This window comes from Antedon bifida, chromosome 4 (genome assembly GCF_963402885.1).
Source record: "Antedon bifida chromosome 4, ecAntBifi1.1, whole genome shotgun sequence".
Taxonomy (NCBI): domain Eukaryota; kingdom Metazoa; phylum Echinodermata; class Crinoidea; order Comatulida; family Antedonidae; genus Antedon; species Antedon bifida.
The window spans coordinates 15,356,027-15,374,688 of NC_136229.1; the positions used below are offsets into that span (position 1 = coordinate 15,356,027).

Genomic DNA, 18,662 nt, shown 5'->3' on the forward strand with positions numbered 1-18,662 from the left:
GTTTACGAATTAATTTAGATTTGTAGTTAGCTAACGCTAGACAATCTCAAGTGTACTGATTGACACTTTAGTGTTTTATAATAATCACCGACATTGAATCTTAATGCTTCTGTCTCGAGTAGAAGACTTACTTCTTTTCAATTTAATCCGCATTTTCTTTAAACCGTTTTAGCTAAGCACCCCACTTAGCGATTGGTTGTCACTCAAACAGCATAGCCAGTTGTGCATGTTAAAATGAAATTTCGAAATATAATTTTACCAATCATAAGTGCGCGACGCATGATCCAAACTGTCTCTCGTCATTGGTCAAACTTACTGTACGTTTGTGCGCGCGTACGTAGTGTTACGTTTGCTTTGATTGTAGTCAGTGGTGGATGTGTAATTTAGATTTAGAATTTCTGCAGCTGCTTGACCGGAGTACTGTATGTGAGGGGTGTTTTTATTTTAAATAATATTATGATGCCTCAAAATTATTACTTTTTTACACCCGTCTGCCGGCACAACTCAAATCATGTATTTCAAATCATTCTAAATTTGTAAGCCGAGGATGGTCATTTCATAGGTCTGTTGAAACTGATTAGAAATTGGTAATTAATGTACATTTGTTGCTGTGAATGATACGCGGGTATGCAATATCTTATAAAAAATATTAACCGCTTTGATGTTATAGCGTTCTATCTACGTAATCATTAACAGCGCCATTGGGTTATAATGAACATTATTACCAAATATAGAATAGGAAATGTACATTAAAGGTCATCAGGTAGTGTTCACTTTGCATGACTGAGTGTAATGTGTTTGATATGTATTACATTACATAGTGGTTAATGCTACCTTTAGGTTTGAATCGTTAATACGTTATCAATTCGTTAGTTGCTCCATGAGCATAGGATTGACGAGGGGGCATGGTTTGCCCTGTATGATAAAGATGCAACGCAAGAACATATTCAACGCATGTAACATTTCTGTCACCTGGAGTGGTCAAATTTCTTGCATGTACGCCCTAGTGTTGCACATAATAGAGAGTTGTTATTTTGACGTTTTAGGTTTTTAACCTCAAAAGTAGTCTTACAGTACCCCTCCTTTCAGACAACCTTATTCACGGGACACCCTTAAGCTTGGTTTCCAATAGGACGCAACACAATGACGTAAACGCAACGTCATTTGACCATCACGACGCGTCATCCGAACTGTTGCTTGTGATTGGTCAACTCGCTTATGTTGCGTTTACGTCATTATGTCCCGAAAGTGTCCCTTTGATAGGGGCTCTGATGTATATGCTTGTACTTGAAAAAAAAACTACGACTAATTAAATAAATTTATAGACAGACGAAGAAGAGTAATTATTGTGGCTATTGGACGTGCCGCCTGCGAGATTATTCCATGTCATCCGTTAACATCATTTTAAGTTGCCTACACACTGATGATTAGGTAACCTCAATTACTTTATCCAACCTCGCTCGATACGTAGTTAATTTCCAAATGAGTTTTTTCATAAGTTGACTGTTCATAAAATGTACCTGACACGGTCAGTAATTGTGTTGTTTCGCTGGACATTGATGACGTACTGATATTTCTATGAAATCGGAATAATTGTCTAATGATGATCATAACAAATTTAAAATCATGCTGGGGACATGTTCGTATAACTAGGATTTTATGGAGGAATAGGCCTAATTGGAAAAAGGATGACCACGTCAATGAAACTATCAGCTTCAAATTAATTGTAGGCCTATTTCAAGTTGAAAAAAAAAGAAAATTCCATGGCAAGTTTAAGATGATAAATTTAAATTTTCAAAAAGCAAAATGATTATTAGGCCTACAAGTACTCGAACTCCCCCAGGGAACATAATTGGAACCCAAATCGTAAGTGTTGATGCCTTAAAAAATAAATTATTGAATGAATCAGACAAATCATGAAGAACACATAAACCAAACATCTACTGTATAAATTCTCACCCGATTCTGAAGCTGTCATTAGGTAGATCGTAACTGGCTATTGACAGTCATCTAAATACGAGTCTAATGTATAAATTGCTTCTCAGAATACACGTTATACCTGTCAGTAGGTTCGACTGACTGAATCATCTTTCACGATTTAGAATTTGGTTTTAAGACATATGCCATTGATTTATCTTCAGAAACTGTACTTAAATTGTTTATTTGACACACGAGAGAGGACGAGGGACCAAGTTAGCACGATATTATCGACCGACAAATCATTTGCTGCGGGATAACAAATGATAACCGTGTAAGAAGAACAAAATGATAAACGATACATTTCTCGAATATAGTCTCCAGTTGAAATAGGCAAAAAAATAATTCTACAGGTTTGATGTAGTAGTGTATGGCATACTGAACAGACCTTTAAACCTGTCTGATCTTCGCTATCAAACTAGTTTGACAAAAAAAAGTAGTGATATGCCCAAATATTGTGGTGATATGACATCACCATGTCCATATTATTTGCACATCACATTTTTGATAAAATGTTTGATAGTGTAGACAGAGCTTTAAATTCAATTGCTAAGTACAATTTAGCATTGAACGATCAATACGTCAATCCTCCATTTAAAAGCACTGTTTATTTCTTACTTATATACCTGACGATTATCTATCAATCCGATTTGTCAACCCTTTTTACGATGCAAGTAAGCGAATATTCAACGGCTTAACAAAATCTTCCTTACTTATTCAAATCGTGATAAAACATCAACAGATTTTTAACTATTAGGCCTATTTAGCAATAAAACAGCAATGTTTATAGTGACTTGCTATGGTTAGTAAACATGTTTTTTATGATGAAAGCTATGTAATTACAAAGCCAGACGTGATCGTTTATGACAATTTGTCATTGTTATGAACATTTAAATTACATTTCTGTCTTAACTTAATATTTTAAACTACGCTTAGCTTTGCATAACAACATTGATATTAAAATATGCACTTTAGCTTAATAACATGATAGTAAAAAGAGTTCGTCCCACGTGATCACACATCACATCAACGCACAGCCTGAATGTATTTTATTTTATAAACACAATTAAAGTTTTGGAATACAAAGACTAGACAGATATGCCACAATTACGATCCTATATCTTTGAATGTCTGCGTACTGCGGTTATAGCTTGTACTGTATTTTTGACATACAAACATTGGTGGTGTCTGAAGACGATTATCAAATTGGTTTTTTTTTTTCTCTTTTGTGGCGCAAACACCACTTTTATTCACATTCATATTATCTCATATTACATAAAATCGTATTATTTAACTTGTAAATGTCGTTACAGTTCATAAGTAACATTTTTACATATATGAATTCTGTATTACTCCTTTTTTCATAAATTTTCTTATATTTTGCTATACAATTGACAGGATCACCATTATCATCTATCCCGTTTTAAAATAGTTCACACATTTTCATTTGTTTGTTTTCATTTTACAACCCGGATTATACAATATATTGATATACATAAAAAAAGTGTTTTTATGTTACAAACATCTTTCAATATTTATACTAGTCATCAGTCTAGAACACAGTTTGTTACTCATTTTCCCTTCATTCATTTCACGGGCAAGTGTCCCTCAACATGGATGTCCCAAAGGAGGGGTTCGACTGTAGACAGAAACATTGACATAACGTCACATCTTATGAAGACTCGTATAGTGTAAGCAGGCACCTTAAAAACCACTAAGAAAGTTATGTAAATAGTCATTACTCTTCAAATGTACATTACTATAAAATGTATTCACACACCACCTAGATTTAGCACATCGAAGTAAAACATGCGACAACATTATAATGTCGATTAAATGCCACTTGCTCTTGATTGTTGGCAATCAATTTTCTTAGTAAAAGGTGCTCAAAAGATGAACTTATATTGACGTTGGAAAATAATTTATTTGCGTGTTTATTAGTGAATTGTGTACGTAAGTATAAGGTGTTTATATATTGGCAGTTACATTTGTATTGCTGAATATATAGTACGCTAGCATTGATTAAATATTCTAATGGGATAAAATTATCTCATCCCTTGCACACTTTAATATGTTTGATTGTTTCTTATCCATCATTTCTTGATATCGCTGATTCTAAGCTGTTGAATGTGCATAATGTTGGTCGTTAAAAAGTCCCGTATACTCTTAACTGTGTAATAAATAAACATGGGACGCCGCAATGATTTTGAAAGGGTTGAAATTGCAATCGATTTGGTACTACAGTGCACATACACATTCCATGTCATAAAATAGCCGGCATGAAGGCTTAAAAGGAGCATTCAAGTCTGTTCCGTTTCCCCAGTACTTTCATTAGGCCTATTAGGCCTAGATTTTAAAAATTATACAATGTATGTGCACATGTTACACCTGTTGTTGAGGCCACTCATCTTGATGTTTTTGTCCAAAGAATAAGCAGATTTGGTATTCTTGTTGCCATGTGTCTTTGCTTGTTTAACTAAATAGAACATATTTTGCTCTATGACTAATAGTGTAAATATTGAATGATTGTAACATTCCATCAGCGTCAAACGTCCTAATGTTAAAAACGATGTAGGATTGGTCTGTACTTGTTCCATTTATCATTCCTTTGTCCAAAAGGGCATATCAACTTTAGTTTCTTTAGCCTATTTAGTTTAACTCGTCGTTGACGAGTTAGGTGACCAGCACAAACCTCTGTAACATTTTGTTTTATGGCTATTATAAGTATAACTGAACTAGATTTTAACTCGTCACCGGGCGAGTTAGGCGATCCACAGATCCGATCTATGACTAGAAGTATAATTGAACTACATTTTAACTCGTCACCGCGTGATGATTTAGGCTATCCTCGCAAACGCTACGTAACATTTTGTTTTATGACCAGAAGTACTGTGTTACTAGAAACTAGATTTTAACTCGTCACCAAGCGAGTTGGGTGATCCAAGCATGCAGCAAGTTTCTAGGCTGACTACTAGAAGTATAAATATTGAAAGATGATATTGATGATGTGTAACATAAAATGTCATTAGCGTCAAACATCATAATGTTTAAAACGATGATGCAGTACGTACTATAATATTGCAATGACACACCGTTTTCACTGGGTAATGTTTTATTGTTATTACTCGAGTATATCCGTTTTATTTCATTTGTCCAGTAGGCCTACTTAATTCAAAACGCAAAGTAACTGGTACGTTCCCTTTATAAGATGACATCATAGATGTTAGCGTTAACGGAATAACATGTTAATGATGCGATAGTCGACGTCAACCAGAATGGTACTAGTGAAAAGACAATGATTACCTGAATGTAATTTGCAAAGACCTAATTGTGCGATAACAATAAACCGGCTTAAGGCACAAATGGAGTGTCACCATTGTCTAATGCACACAATAGTTAAAAACACATAATAAACAACGTATAATTTTTTCCATTAACATCCATGCATCTCGTACCTTTCTGTTTCATATGAATATAAAAGCATTCACGAAAAGCTTGATTGTGATAAAATAAAATATTGAAGAGAGAAAGAGATAGGGCAGCTTTCTACTGAAGTTGAACCTTCCATTATGTAGCCGAGATAGAGATATAAATTAAAAATACCAAAACGCGTTTGATTAATGATAAAACGCGTTCATCAATGAAAGAACGTCGAACAACTTATAAATGTGATGTATGATTGTCATTCGTGATATTAGACTAGTTTGTCAATATATTATTTGAAAACTGTAAGTGTAATATTCTTCTACCTATCTAAACACACATGTCACAATTTACGGTAAACAACAATTTAAGTAGGCGTTATAAAAGTAGGCGTTGTAATCTAAACGTTTTAAGCCTAGTAAGCGTCACGCAAGCGTAACGAATGGTAGCCTGTGAACATTGTATGCTCTGATGCCTATCTTAATTTCATATATTTATTTTGCTTAAATAACCCTTAGCGCGGGTAATCATCTTAAATTATGGCGTAATTGCTCAGCCAATTTCATAGTTTCTTAGTACACACGACGAACGAACGTGCCTGATCGATCCATTGAAATAAAATGCACATCAACCGTAAATTACTATAAAGATTTCGCCGTATAAACGACCTCCTCCGATCAGTAGAAGGAGGTCAAACTTCAAGTTGAAAAATACATTTTGTTCTGTAATCAATGTACTTCATTTTCGTTAATTATATATTATAGTATCGATTTGTATTGATTATTGTTGTTTTGGAATAACGTAATGTTATAGAATTGTAAATTTGTGGATGTTTTTTACCTAAAATTTGAATCAATACAAACACTGGCACATATGACATCACGGATACACACGTAAAATATCGTGAAGTGGCAATTGTGCTGCTCAAGACAGTTACCATCCGTAAATTACGTATTTAATTAAGGGATTAATCATGGGATATTGGGTTAACTGTATAAAATTACACACCATTCCTTACAACCTTAGTAGAGCTTCTGTTGTCGAATTTACAATCGATTCATTTTTATTATATTGATTTTCGATTGATTTTAGGTTGATGGTATTGAAACTGAAAATGATCTCATGGTGAGTACGCTTTTGTCAAATTCGATATGTTTTTTAAACGCCAATCAGTTACTGTTGTTGTGTGATTAAGTGTATGCCTAATAAGGTGAAGTAAGCTCACGGCTTCTGCTTTAAACTCTCTACTTCTTGTCACAGCTGTCTGTAGGTTTAATATTCCTCCTAGCGTATTATTCACGTCACACCTTCAAGTTAGACTCGAGTAAACATTAATAAGTTTCGTTGTACTGCTATCTCTTGGTATCGTCAGACAATTACCAGTTGTCTGTTCGTAATACGTCATCGTACAAGCTCAAGCATGACCTAGAACAAGCGATACACGCGCATCTTCGATTCGATCACGCACACTCGCCAACTTGCTGCTTCCGCCGACAACCAGTCACCAGCGGAGCTCTTTCAAAACAGATGTGTGTTTCTGGTTGGAAAATGTAATAAGCTGACGAGGTTTACTTCAAAACACTATGGATGCATTAAATCCTGTATAATTGGATTGCATTTATCGGCTAATCTACGTTGTTCATTTGGCATCATCGAATGCCAAAAACGTAGCCATGTCGTACAGTCCGGTCGTATTAGAGTCTGAAATGAACATTCCCGCCAAAAATTGCTTTCGTTTGGTAGTTCTTGGAGCCCCAAAGGTTGGAAAGACAGCGATTGTCAATCGGTTTTTAAATGGAAAATATACAGAACAGTACACACCAACGATTGAGGATTTTCATCGTAAAATTTACAAAATCAAAGGAGATGTATATCGTCTGGATATTCTTGATACTTCAGGGAATAACCCATTCCCTGCTATGCACAGGTTATCAATACTCACAGGTAAGTCTTATATATCCAATCTTATCTGTTTGATTATAACTACTATCATAGTGATCATATGTGATGTTGTATTACCAAATATTCCTATGATACTTTGGAAATAGAAACAGTACCGAGAATATCTTCTTATTTCGGATGGACATGTGAAAACGTAACATAGTCCGCAGTTATTTATCCAGCCACCGGACCGAATCCGGGCTCAGTGTGAATACGGCTTTAATATCCAATCTATTTTCTTTCAACACATTGGGATAGATAAATCTATCGTATGCAAATCCACTATTTAACACAGATTTCACTAACATTATTCATTCATATTAGTTTCATTTATTCATTATTCAACTAAAAATACAGTATATATACATATGTTGTGTTTTGCAGGTTTGAAAATATAAAAATAGGATAGAAAATATCATATCTATAATAAAAACTAGGACTTATTTCACTAAGGTATCGTTGCAACAGTACATTTGTATACTCTGGATTGTCATCAAACGTTTATTCCATAAGATATCATAAGAATAATTATTATCCAATAAAACAAAATGTAACTCATATTTTATTTAAACCCTATTAAATATAATTTAATGCAAATTACTGCATCAACATTAGGATATTAGCATACATTATTTCAAGATATTCCAGTTTCTTCTTAGAATTTAGATTCGACAAAATATATTTCTAGATATTGTCTGTCTGTTTTTTTCTGTGGAAATGTAAGCAGAATATTAGCGTGGCGACCAGGTGCTTTCACTGTAATTATCTAACGTAATAATCTGAGACATCTTCAGCAAATACGAGTATCTAAGGCTGCAGCTCTTAAATTAATATAACTTTATAAACAGAACAATCAGACAAAATGCAATCTGAGTGCGAAACAATTAGTTGAATTACATCAGTCATTTGTTCCTAATGCAGTGAGGCTACTGTAGGCTACAGTACGGCTAAATGAGAAAGAAATGCAGTTATGTGATCGGGTTTGTTCTGGATTTAGTTTCCTAAACGCTTAACAAATCTTTAACAACAATCTTATTATTGATTGATTGATCGATTGATGTTTTTTGGTATTTATTTCAGTTATCTGCAAAGTTAATTTTTGCCTAGGCCTATAGTTAACCATTTCAAGTTTGTAAATTACAAACACGAAGAAGCATTTATGTATGGATGTAATTTATTCAAGGCTCTAGCACTTTTCCAGAAATTTATTTGAAAGTAAATATCATAATATAATTTAATTGTATGAATGAAAATGTAATAATATGTATTTACACAGATTTGAATGTTACCAGCAAAACCTTGTTATAGCAAAGGTTACCATAATCCACGTCGTTAGCCTATATTTCATTTTAACAATTCATTTTATAGATGTTTATAGATATTTTAAAAATGAATCTACATTATCTGCCATTCCAAGTATATTCATCTAATCAGAAAAATGAGCAAACATATATTTCTTAAAATACTGTGATGATTATTGAAGTTTTTGACACAATCAATATCAGATTGAGTTCCATAATGTAGAAATAAAGTAGTTATTGACGTAGAAGAACTGTTTCGTTCCTTCTCTGTAGTGAACGATGTATCCACCTCATGTATGCAAAGCAAATAGATATTCCAAAAATAACATTGTGAAATTTAATATAATGAAGTTTTTCATCCATTTAAAGCAACATTGAACAAGTAATAAGTTTCCAGATTTAAACCGACTTCAAATTCGAGAGAATATTTCAGTAAACGGATATACATTCAAAATAAGTCTCGAAATAATGATTATGAGAGGAATGAATGCATACACAAGCTAAATGATGCTTAAATCTCCCATTTTGAAGGTAGATACGTCAATAAGTGCACAACGCCTAATACTATAATATTCAAAATCAAATCGAATACGATTTTGCTTCTTTATCGACATTTAACAGTGCGTATCGTAGCTCAGAATATATACTATATATAGCATTATGAATATCTATAAAATCGTTAATTTTAACTTTAACGATGTCTCCAAACTGACATAAGAACGTATCCGATATCTGCCCAATCAAACGACTAAACCAGCTTATTGTATTGTAAGGAAAATGCACAAATTAATCAAGAATCGGACAATTCGTTCAGTGTTTACCATCCTCGTCATTGTATTATTTTACTGGGAAAAAAAACTAGCATCTGGAAACCGTTACGACCTAAAGTATGTTTACGGTACCTTCTGAAGGGACTGTAAAAAATGAAAACGGATAAATCCCAAACCCCCTGCACCGATAGTCATGATGCCCATACCTCGTTTACTACTGTGGTTATAACACGGGTTTATATCATCCTATCATCCACATCGTGAACTTTCTTTAAGGAAAATTCAACGTCACAATATCATATTAATCACAAACTGTACACACTATGCAGACACGTTGACTAGAAATAAGGTTGTATTATTAATATTGCGTGTATACTTCATATTTGCTTGGGAATAATAGTGTATCTTAGGAGGTGTTAGTATGCTTACATATTATTATCATAAGATAATAGTACTTTGCATAATTTGTATCCGTGTAAGACATGGAGTAAGACCTATATCAGATTAATGATAGTGTATCATTTTAACATACAGTACATTGTTATCGTACAGCTGTTATTCCTATTACTGTGTTTAATTTAATTAACAACTTGTTACTTTGTCAAGTACGTGTCAATTGTTACATTATTGTATGAACAATTCATTAAAACTTCATTTTGTACATTATCATCATTGTTAGTTTTCATATAAATCCGCATGACGTCATAATTCGTCATTTTCACAATCATTACGGTGCCCTCGTCGTCATATTATATCATAACCTCATCATCATTTCCATCAATATTACAATCATCATTATCATTATCATTAACATCATCGTCATTACAGCCATCATCAAAATATCATCACAAAAAAATAATAATTATCGACGAAACTACTCAGCTAAATTAAGTCATTAAAATGTAATATTACGATAATAGTTATTTAATACCAACGCCACCGATAAAAAATAGTATTCATTAATTGTGTACATGCTAATTAGAATAAGTAATTATGCCACACGCGTTAATATATTATTTATCGTATTCTTCTGTCTGTTGATGATGATTATCCCTAATGAAAATTACTAAAAAATTGTTTTTGACCCCACGAGCGCAAACAATTATCTTGCTTGAATATAATTTGAAACGTATATATATTTACATTAAAAAACATTCTATGCTATATGAGCTATACTATAAACAAAAAGCATTGAAATAAATATGTTAATGTTAGTAAGCTGTTGTCGAGACACTAGTCGACGGCGACAATATGGAAGTATAATGCAGTCGGTAGGCTACATTGTAACCACTTGATGCTCATTTACAATACACTATACAACCACACATTATGTTGTGTCATCACAAAAATAAACAGAAACGCGTACGTAGAAACGATGATAATAAACTACGTGCACGTTATTTGACCTGTCGCAAGCGTCGACTCTTATGCCTGGTTCCCTTCCCACTAGCGACGCAACGCAACGCAGCGACGTTTTGACGCAAAGTGCTGTATTGCGTAATCACAAGTGGGAACCGACATCGCAGATTTGATTTCACGCAGGCGGGGGAAAAGATAAGTATCGGAAGGGCATTTTCTTACGTTGCGTGGGTTGCGTTACGTTGCGTCGCTAGTGGGAACCACGCTTTACACTGTAAATCGCAATCGGCGTAAAGCTTGGTTCCCACTAGCGACGCAACGTAGCGCAAACTACGCAACGTAAGAAAGTGCCCTTCCAATCATTGTGTTTTCCCTCGCCTGCGTGAAATCAAACCTGCGATTTTCACAGCACTGTTGCGTCGTCGGTTCCCACTTGTGATTACGCAATACATCACATTGCGTCTATACGTCATTGCGTTAGGTTGCGTTGCGTTCTAGTGGGAACCACGCTTAAGAGTCATTGCTTGTGATTTGTCAAATAACTTGTGTTGTCAAGCTTGATTCGGACGCAACGCAATGACGTTTAGCGCAAGTGAGTTGACCAATCACAAGCGACAGTTCGGATAATCCACCACGTCGTGATTGGTTAAAGCTTGGTTCCCACTAGAACGCAACGCAAGAAGGATGTAAGCCGCAACGCCAACGAGTTGGACAATCCAAACGATGGATTATTCGAACGGTTCATTGTGATTGGGTCACTTCGCTTGCGTTGCGGCTTACGTTCTTGCGTTGCGTTCTAGTGGGAACCACGCTTAAGTAGCATACGGCGCGCCCACGTCATTGCGTTGCGTCCAACGGGGTAACCAAGTTTAACTTGGCATATGTGTCTCTTTACCGTATCATGAATGTGACATTTTTGAAAATACATGTACATGTTTTCGCGCCATAAATAAAATAATGATTGCTATCCACCGATCAATCTAACCTAAATGCAATCAAATACCTTTGCCAATTATTACTTCCATATATGCTTTACTGAATTATGCTTTATGTTATATGTTGGATATTCTATACGCAAATGAACAACAGAATAGTTCAGTACTAAGATAGATATTTATTATAATGGCATGGCATAACAAGAATGCGCTTTAAAGATTAGTTAGCTTTGTAGATTAGGTAGGTAGATCTTAGTAGGTTAGCTTACGATTCAAGAGTGACATTATACATTCCTTCCTAAATATACTTTACACAGTAAATGTTGTTGTATAGCGATACACTATACAACAACTCACAACAAATGTATTTTATCAATTTAAAAACTAATTATTATCCAAGGCGGAAAATTACAATGCAAATGATTGGATTATCAGTAAGGAGTAATAAATAATAAATAAACTGGCTGGTTTGATTACTTCATTTCGCCATTCGTCCCTCCCCATATTTAAAAATCCCGCCACTAATTACAGGGATGGAGAAAGCAGCAGTACACTTTCTAATTTAATACAAGTCATTATTTCCTTACCATTTAAATGGTTTTAATTCTAATGCCGCTGGTTCTTGTAATATAAGGCCATGCTGATCAATCAATTACGCCAGAAGGCTATTTCAATTTCTTTCCTTACAATAGAAACTTAAAATGTATGTTAGAGGCTCGACATCATGGAACAAATATTAAATAAAGCATACTTCATTCCTTGAAGCAATCATCGTCAGTTGTTACTTTCTGGGTCTGTAGTTCGCAACGTGTCCATCTTTTAGAGCATACTCTACAGAAGTAGTGCCATCTTTGCGGCCATGTTATCTCCATCTTTTAGAGCATTCTCTATACACAAGTAGTGCCTTCTTTGCGGCCATGTTATCTCCATCTTTTAGAGCATTCTCTACACAAGTAGTGCCTTCTTTGCGGCCATGTTATCTCCATCTTTTAGAGCATTCTCTACACAAGTAGTGCCTTCTTTGCGGCCATGTTATCTCCATCTTTTAGAGCATTCTCTACACAAGTAGCGCCTTCTTTGTGGCCATGTTATCTCTATCTTTTAGAGCATGCTCTACACAAGTAGTGCCTTCTTTGCGGCCATGTTATCTCCATCTTTTAGAGCATGTTCTACACAAGTAGTGCCTTCTTAGTGGCCATGTTATCTCCATCTTTTAGAGCATGCTCTACACAAGTAGTGCCTTTTGCGGCCATGTTATCTCAACAGTGCCCTTGCTAACTCGTTATTGATTATCATAATGAAATTGAAATATGATCCATATATCATGATCAATAGTCAGGGTTTGAAATCACAAGCGTATAATGTGATAATTCAGTGTAGCTGTAGTGTTTAGAATGTGCTAATGTTCCGTATAATTGATTCTGTAGCTTTTTAGGCATTTCAGTTTTTAGTTTCAGCTCCTACTCAGGTTTGAATTAGTATATTTGATATTGGACCAACATTTCATGAAACTTTAGTATGTTAGCGCAACGGTAAAACAAAACTACTACTAAATGAATATAGCGAATCAAGTGAGGATTCTTAATAAATAGATAATTTATACAATATACAATATTTGATAGAGACAGTGCGATGTTAATATTGAGCTAGTTGAGAAAGGAGTGTTAGTAATGTGGTCAGTGAATGTTAATATGGCTGGGCCATCTTATTATCAATTAAAAGCGGGTGGTATGTGGTACATGTCTGCTACAAAACGAACATTGTGAAACTGAATTCTAGATGAAAATCGGGCCTATTTTTGTTATCACTATATGTTAGATGTTATTGATTTTCACGATAATCGATATATTGATGACGTCAAAAAAGATTATTAAACTCTGTAACGTTAATATGGGCCGAAGTAAAAATCGTATTTTGTTGATTTATTATAATTATTAGAAATGTTATAGTAATCATTAAAAAACATTTATATTTTATTATATAGGCCTCTGATAACAGGTTTGATCATTTATTCTGATTGGTTTTGACATTTTAGGAAAAATGAATTAGGGAATTAGAAAACAAATTTCAGATGAAATAATCTTTATGGAATTAAAAGGAATTAGACATTAGAATAGCATTGAGCTTAAAGATGCATGTATTCAAGACAATTAACTAGATTGAAAATGCATACAAGGTCGTGTATCTATAAACGTTTTTACCAACGTCAAATAATAACGATTAAGGTATATTAATAATATGCAAATTAACAGGCATTCAAATTACTGACATGCTGAATGCTAGGCCTACAGATTTACAGGTTTAAAAAAATGATTTAGATAAAAGAGACCCATGATCCGGTACCCGCGATTTAAGGAAGTCTAGGTGAGACTTAAGCCAAATTAGCCGCGAAAAAGTCTTACCATCCCCTGTATATAGTAGGCCTATAGGTATATACTGTATAGTTTATATTTCACTATACTTTTCTAAATCAATTCTCAGTATAAGCACATTATGTACGATAATCCAATGCCAAATCAAGTTAATTTTTTCATGTTTGATATGTATATACAGTAGTCTTTGAGTTCCTTATTTTAAATTTTAAAATAATGTTTTATTATATTGCAGGTGACGTTTTTATCTTAGCGTACAGCATTGATAACCGGGACACGTATCATGAGGTATTGCGCTTAAGGGAAAACATTGTTGATACATTCCGCGCCAATAAAGGCATTAAAGCCGTACCGATGGTTATAGCAGGCAACAAAAGTGATAATACAAATCGTGAAATAACAGCAGAAGAAGCTAAAAAGGCATTTTCATTTAAAAGATGTTCGTTTGTTGAAACGAGTGCTAAAAAGAACCTCCATATAGACACTTTATTCAGACACTTGTTTGAAAATGCGCGCATGCCCAGTGAGATGAGTCCGTCGTTACACCGAAAAGTTAGCGCGTCTAGTCCCCCGAATTTGACGCCTCGAAATAACCAAAGAGCTCTGCCAATGCGGCGAAAGATCAGCGAAGCCTGTGGCGTCATTTCGCCTCATGCAAGACGTCCAAGTTTGCGTAGTGATTTAATAAATATGAGGAACAGCGTTGTCCGAGAGGACGAGGAGGACGATGACGTAGAAGTGAATATGGTTGAGCCAGTTGCCGGCGGCGGCGGTACTCAAGGAAAACCGAAAAAGAAGACCGGCTGCACTGTACAATGAAATTGCTCAATGACATCTTCACGGATGAGAGTAAGATTTTTTTGGCCACAAATGATGATTTATATTAGCGTAACATCAAACTTGGATAACCAGACGATATACTGGTAAATATCTTTGAATGTGTTTCATCTTGTCGTCTGAAAGCACATGATGCTAGCAGCAAAGAGACTGATCCAGAAGAACGATTTGCGAGTTAGCCGATAGAGAGGACGGAGGTTTAGTGTGGAAATATAGTACAAATATTGTCTGGAAACCAAGTATTCGATGTTTTTAGCAATGTATTCACAAAGCCACCTGGTAAAAAGACAATTTGTCTTTCTAAATGTTGAGATAAGCGACTTTACGTAAATTGAAAAGAGGGATGATGATCAATTTGGTCAACAATGTTTATGGTAAAACTTTACTGGTTTTTGGAAATTGTCAAGTAGTCTTGTTCTCTCGAACTTTATATACTAAATAAACTGCACTATATTGGTATGCTACATTTAATATCATCCAAATTAATTTTACTATTATTGCAATGTCGTGTACACAATATATATTTTTTTTCAATTATGATTTTTTAAAGTAAAAAACACAATTTTCTAAAAATAATTGGATACCATACCACGTGAAGCTTTATAATTGAATTTGTCTTCACAAAACGTTCTTGAAATCAAAATAAGATCTCCAATGTCATCCTTATTTAGATATTTTTAAAACATAAATTAGGATTCATTATATCTTCGACGGTATTGATTAAAGTGGCTATAAGTGTACAATGCTAAATATATTTAGAAACGTGATCAAAAATCTTGACGCGAACGTGCATACAAACGCTAATAGCCAGATTTTGTTTTCATGATGCATCACTCGAGCATGCGCAGATTTACTTCCTAGTGGCGCGTCGTTAAAATGAAAGCTCCATAATGTTAAGGGGGTGAAATTTCACTGACAAATCACTCGTCACATAATTATATATCAACAACTATACACCGTGGTAGCTGTATAGTTATATTACTGCAGTAATTTCAATCATAAAATATATTTGAACACGGTCCCTTGCGACAGTACATTTGTTGTTGTTTAACAACACGTCAAAATAAATCATACAACAGTGACACAGTCATGTCATGACGTACAGTAGATATAACAATTATTATTGAATATCACTTGCACTTTTTAGTAATATCGTTATGATGATGATGAGTTTTGAAATAAATGGTTTATGACATACTACAGTCGAGGAGGATATTATGCAAATTTATGCAAATTTAGATACCGTTTTCTACGTGTTATAGAATGATATTGAAAATGGGCTAAACAAACTGATGTCGTGCACAATTATTTATTGATGAGCTAGTTTGTTAACGATTCCACAAATGATACTGTACCTTCATTCCGTAATCATGGAGCAAAAATGATGCACAAATGAAAAATGTATAGTCACGTTCGCCGATATAGAAATACTTATGAATACGAGCATTAATGTTATGGATATAAATTAAGCGAAGGGGATAATTAGAGGTTTAGTTGATATGATGGATGCAATACATTATTGTTTAAATGTTTGCATGGCGAATAAAGAAAAACAAGTTAGGTTTTTGGTACATCATGTGTGTTTCCAAAATTGAAATAGTAAAGTTAAGCATCTCACGTTCGGTTGTTGTGCTACAAACGTTTTCTCAATTATTTTCATTTTGAAACATAATGGTGTATTGACTAACAGTAAATTTATAAAACAACGAAGTTCATAAAGAGAAATGTTGCTATTGTACTATTTATAATATTTTTGTACAATTCTGTCGATGTACCGGTAAGTAAAATATGCTAGAAAATAATATAATAGTATAAATAACTTTACCAAAGAATGCATTTTGATTAACGAGCTATAGAATTAGAAATGCTTAAATCCACACTAACCCTCTATACATTGTTTTGCACTGTAACAACCCATGCCCTTTTAAACTAATGATGTGCGCCCCGTATTAATATATAACAACAGTAACAGGAGGCGCCCCGTATTAATATATTCAATGATGTACCGTAATATGTACACAGTACGGACCGTAAAAGACCAACATATCGGGCGATGCATCGTGGTAAAATAAAAGCGATCTGTTATAAAATAAAACGTATTGTATATCAATACTCATTAAATGTTGCATGTTGTGGAGAGAAAAGTAAATGCCTATTGACAGATAAATCTTCGTCTCGTGTATAATGTTTAAATGCATGGTTTGAGCACGCAAGTTGTGTAGGCCTAATATAATCACTACATACTTAAGTAATTGCGTTAAAGTATGCCTTAAAATTAAAAACATATTTTTTTCAAAACAGAATATATTATTGCGTAAAACTTTTCGGTAAATAATGTTGAACAATGTAACTTGATAATCATGTATTCTCATATTATGTTATGACATAACATATATTATGTCATAATTCGCCTGTGACGTCACAAAGCCGAACCGTTTTCCTCGTCTGCGTTTTACTCTGCGCACGTAACATGTTGTTTCCTTGCTCTTTGGTTTTACTTACGATATACTTGATGGATTTTAATAGCTGCGTCCTATGTTAAGTGGTATTTTAGTAGATTTGTTTCTTTCACCAAATTCAAAGTATGGTATTTAAGACAACATATTTGGTTTTATGTAGGCCTAGTACAAACAACTGTTACTTATTTCACATTTTTTAAATTCTAGATTATTTGACTGATCCAGAATCTCTAGTAATATTGCTGCTATTTGTTTCAGTAGTGAAACTTTACGATTAATAAATATTGTACAAGACATTTCTTATGCATGTTACAGTTTGTGTATCAAATGTATGCAAGATTATATTGTTTAGTAAATTAAAACTGGCTAATAATATAAAACCATATTCACAAACCAGTGAACCACCCAGGGGAGTGTAACGTAGATAATCTGGTGCGTGCATAGTGTTATCAACTTTTCACATCCAATTACGGTTAAGAAAAACATCGATGTTATAGATATTACCATGAGGGAAGAGTATTTTACTTTTCTCTAATAATTACAGTACTTATACTTTATAAATTTATGGAGAATAATTATAAGTTATATTATTAGTGAAAGGTTTAAAGGAGAAAGAGTAGGATGTTGAATTTCATATATGGTAATTGCATTGTAAAGAATTTCTACCGAATAATTTGCCTGTACGGTGCTTTTATTTTTGGAATTCTATTTCAATATTGTTTCAGAGATAATATAAAACATACACGTGTCTAAATATACACACAAATATTTAAGAAGAAAAAGCTTTATTTTACAAATTATGTTTTCACTCTAAACGACGCTTTTTTATGAGTGTAAACTTTTTAAAAGGCAAATATAAACTATTCGTGTTTTAATATATAATAGATGTTGATGTTCATCGCCTAGGGAACTTTAAAACGCATTTTTATTGTCATTATTTATATCTTGTCGTCTAGAAAGAATACTTAATTCGTTAAAGCAGAATTATATGTTCTGTTTCTGCTAATGGCGTTCACTGAATGTATTTGCCATTCCAAATATCTACTTGTTTGCAAATTATCAAGGGAACATTTTGAAACATTTTAAAATCTCGAACTATTTTCTAAATCCATAGTTGTGATTTTAAAATGTTGAGGATTTATATTATAATAATAAATGTTATGAAACCCAATTGATTGAACTGCGTTTTTGTACGTCATCATATATGTCATCCATTTTGTTCTGCACACAATCGAACATTGTTATATTTATTCAATAATGTTCTAAATTATTAGATCACATGACATAG

General features: G+C 33.8%; 1 protein-coding gene across 2 annotated transcripts in view; it reads left to right on the top strand.

Moving 5' to 3' along the window:
- Positions 1–6,883: 6,883 nt before the first annotated feature.
- LOC144841364 (GTP-binding protein Rhes-like) overlaps positions 6,884–18,662 on the top strand; it is a 154,722-nt gene continuing 142,943 nt past the window's right edge. The window contains exons 1-2 of one of the 2 annotated variants that reach the window (XR_013612018.1): positions 6,884–7,344; positions 14,314–15,141. Coding sequence is in view for 1 of the 2 variants with exons in the window: in XM_078697682.1 (XP_078553808.1) it covers positions 7,074–7,344; positions 14,314–14,897 (855 nt within the window). In the remaining variant the exon portion in view is untranslated. Of the gene's footprint in view, positions 7,345–14,313; positions 18,534–18,662 lie in introns of those variants that run through there. The other variant, XM_078697682.1, reaches the window with a different exon arrangement.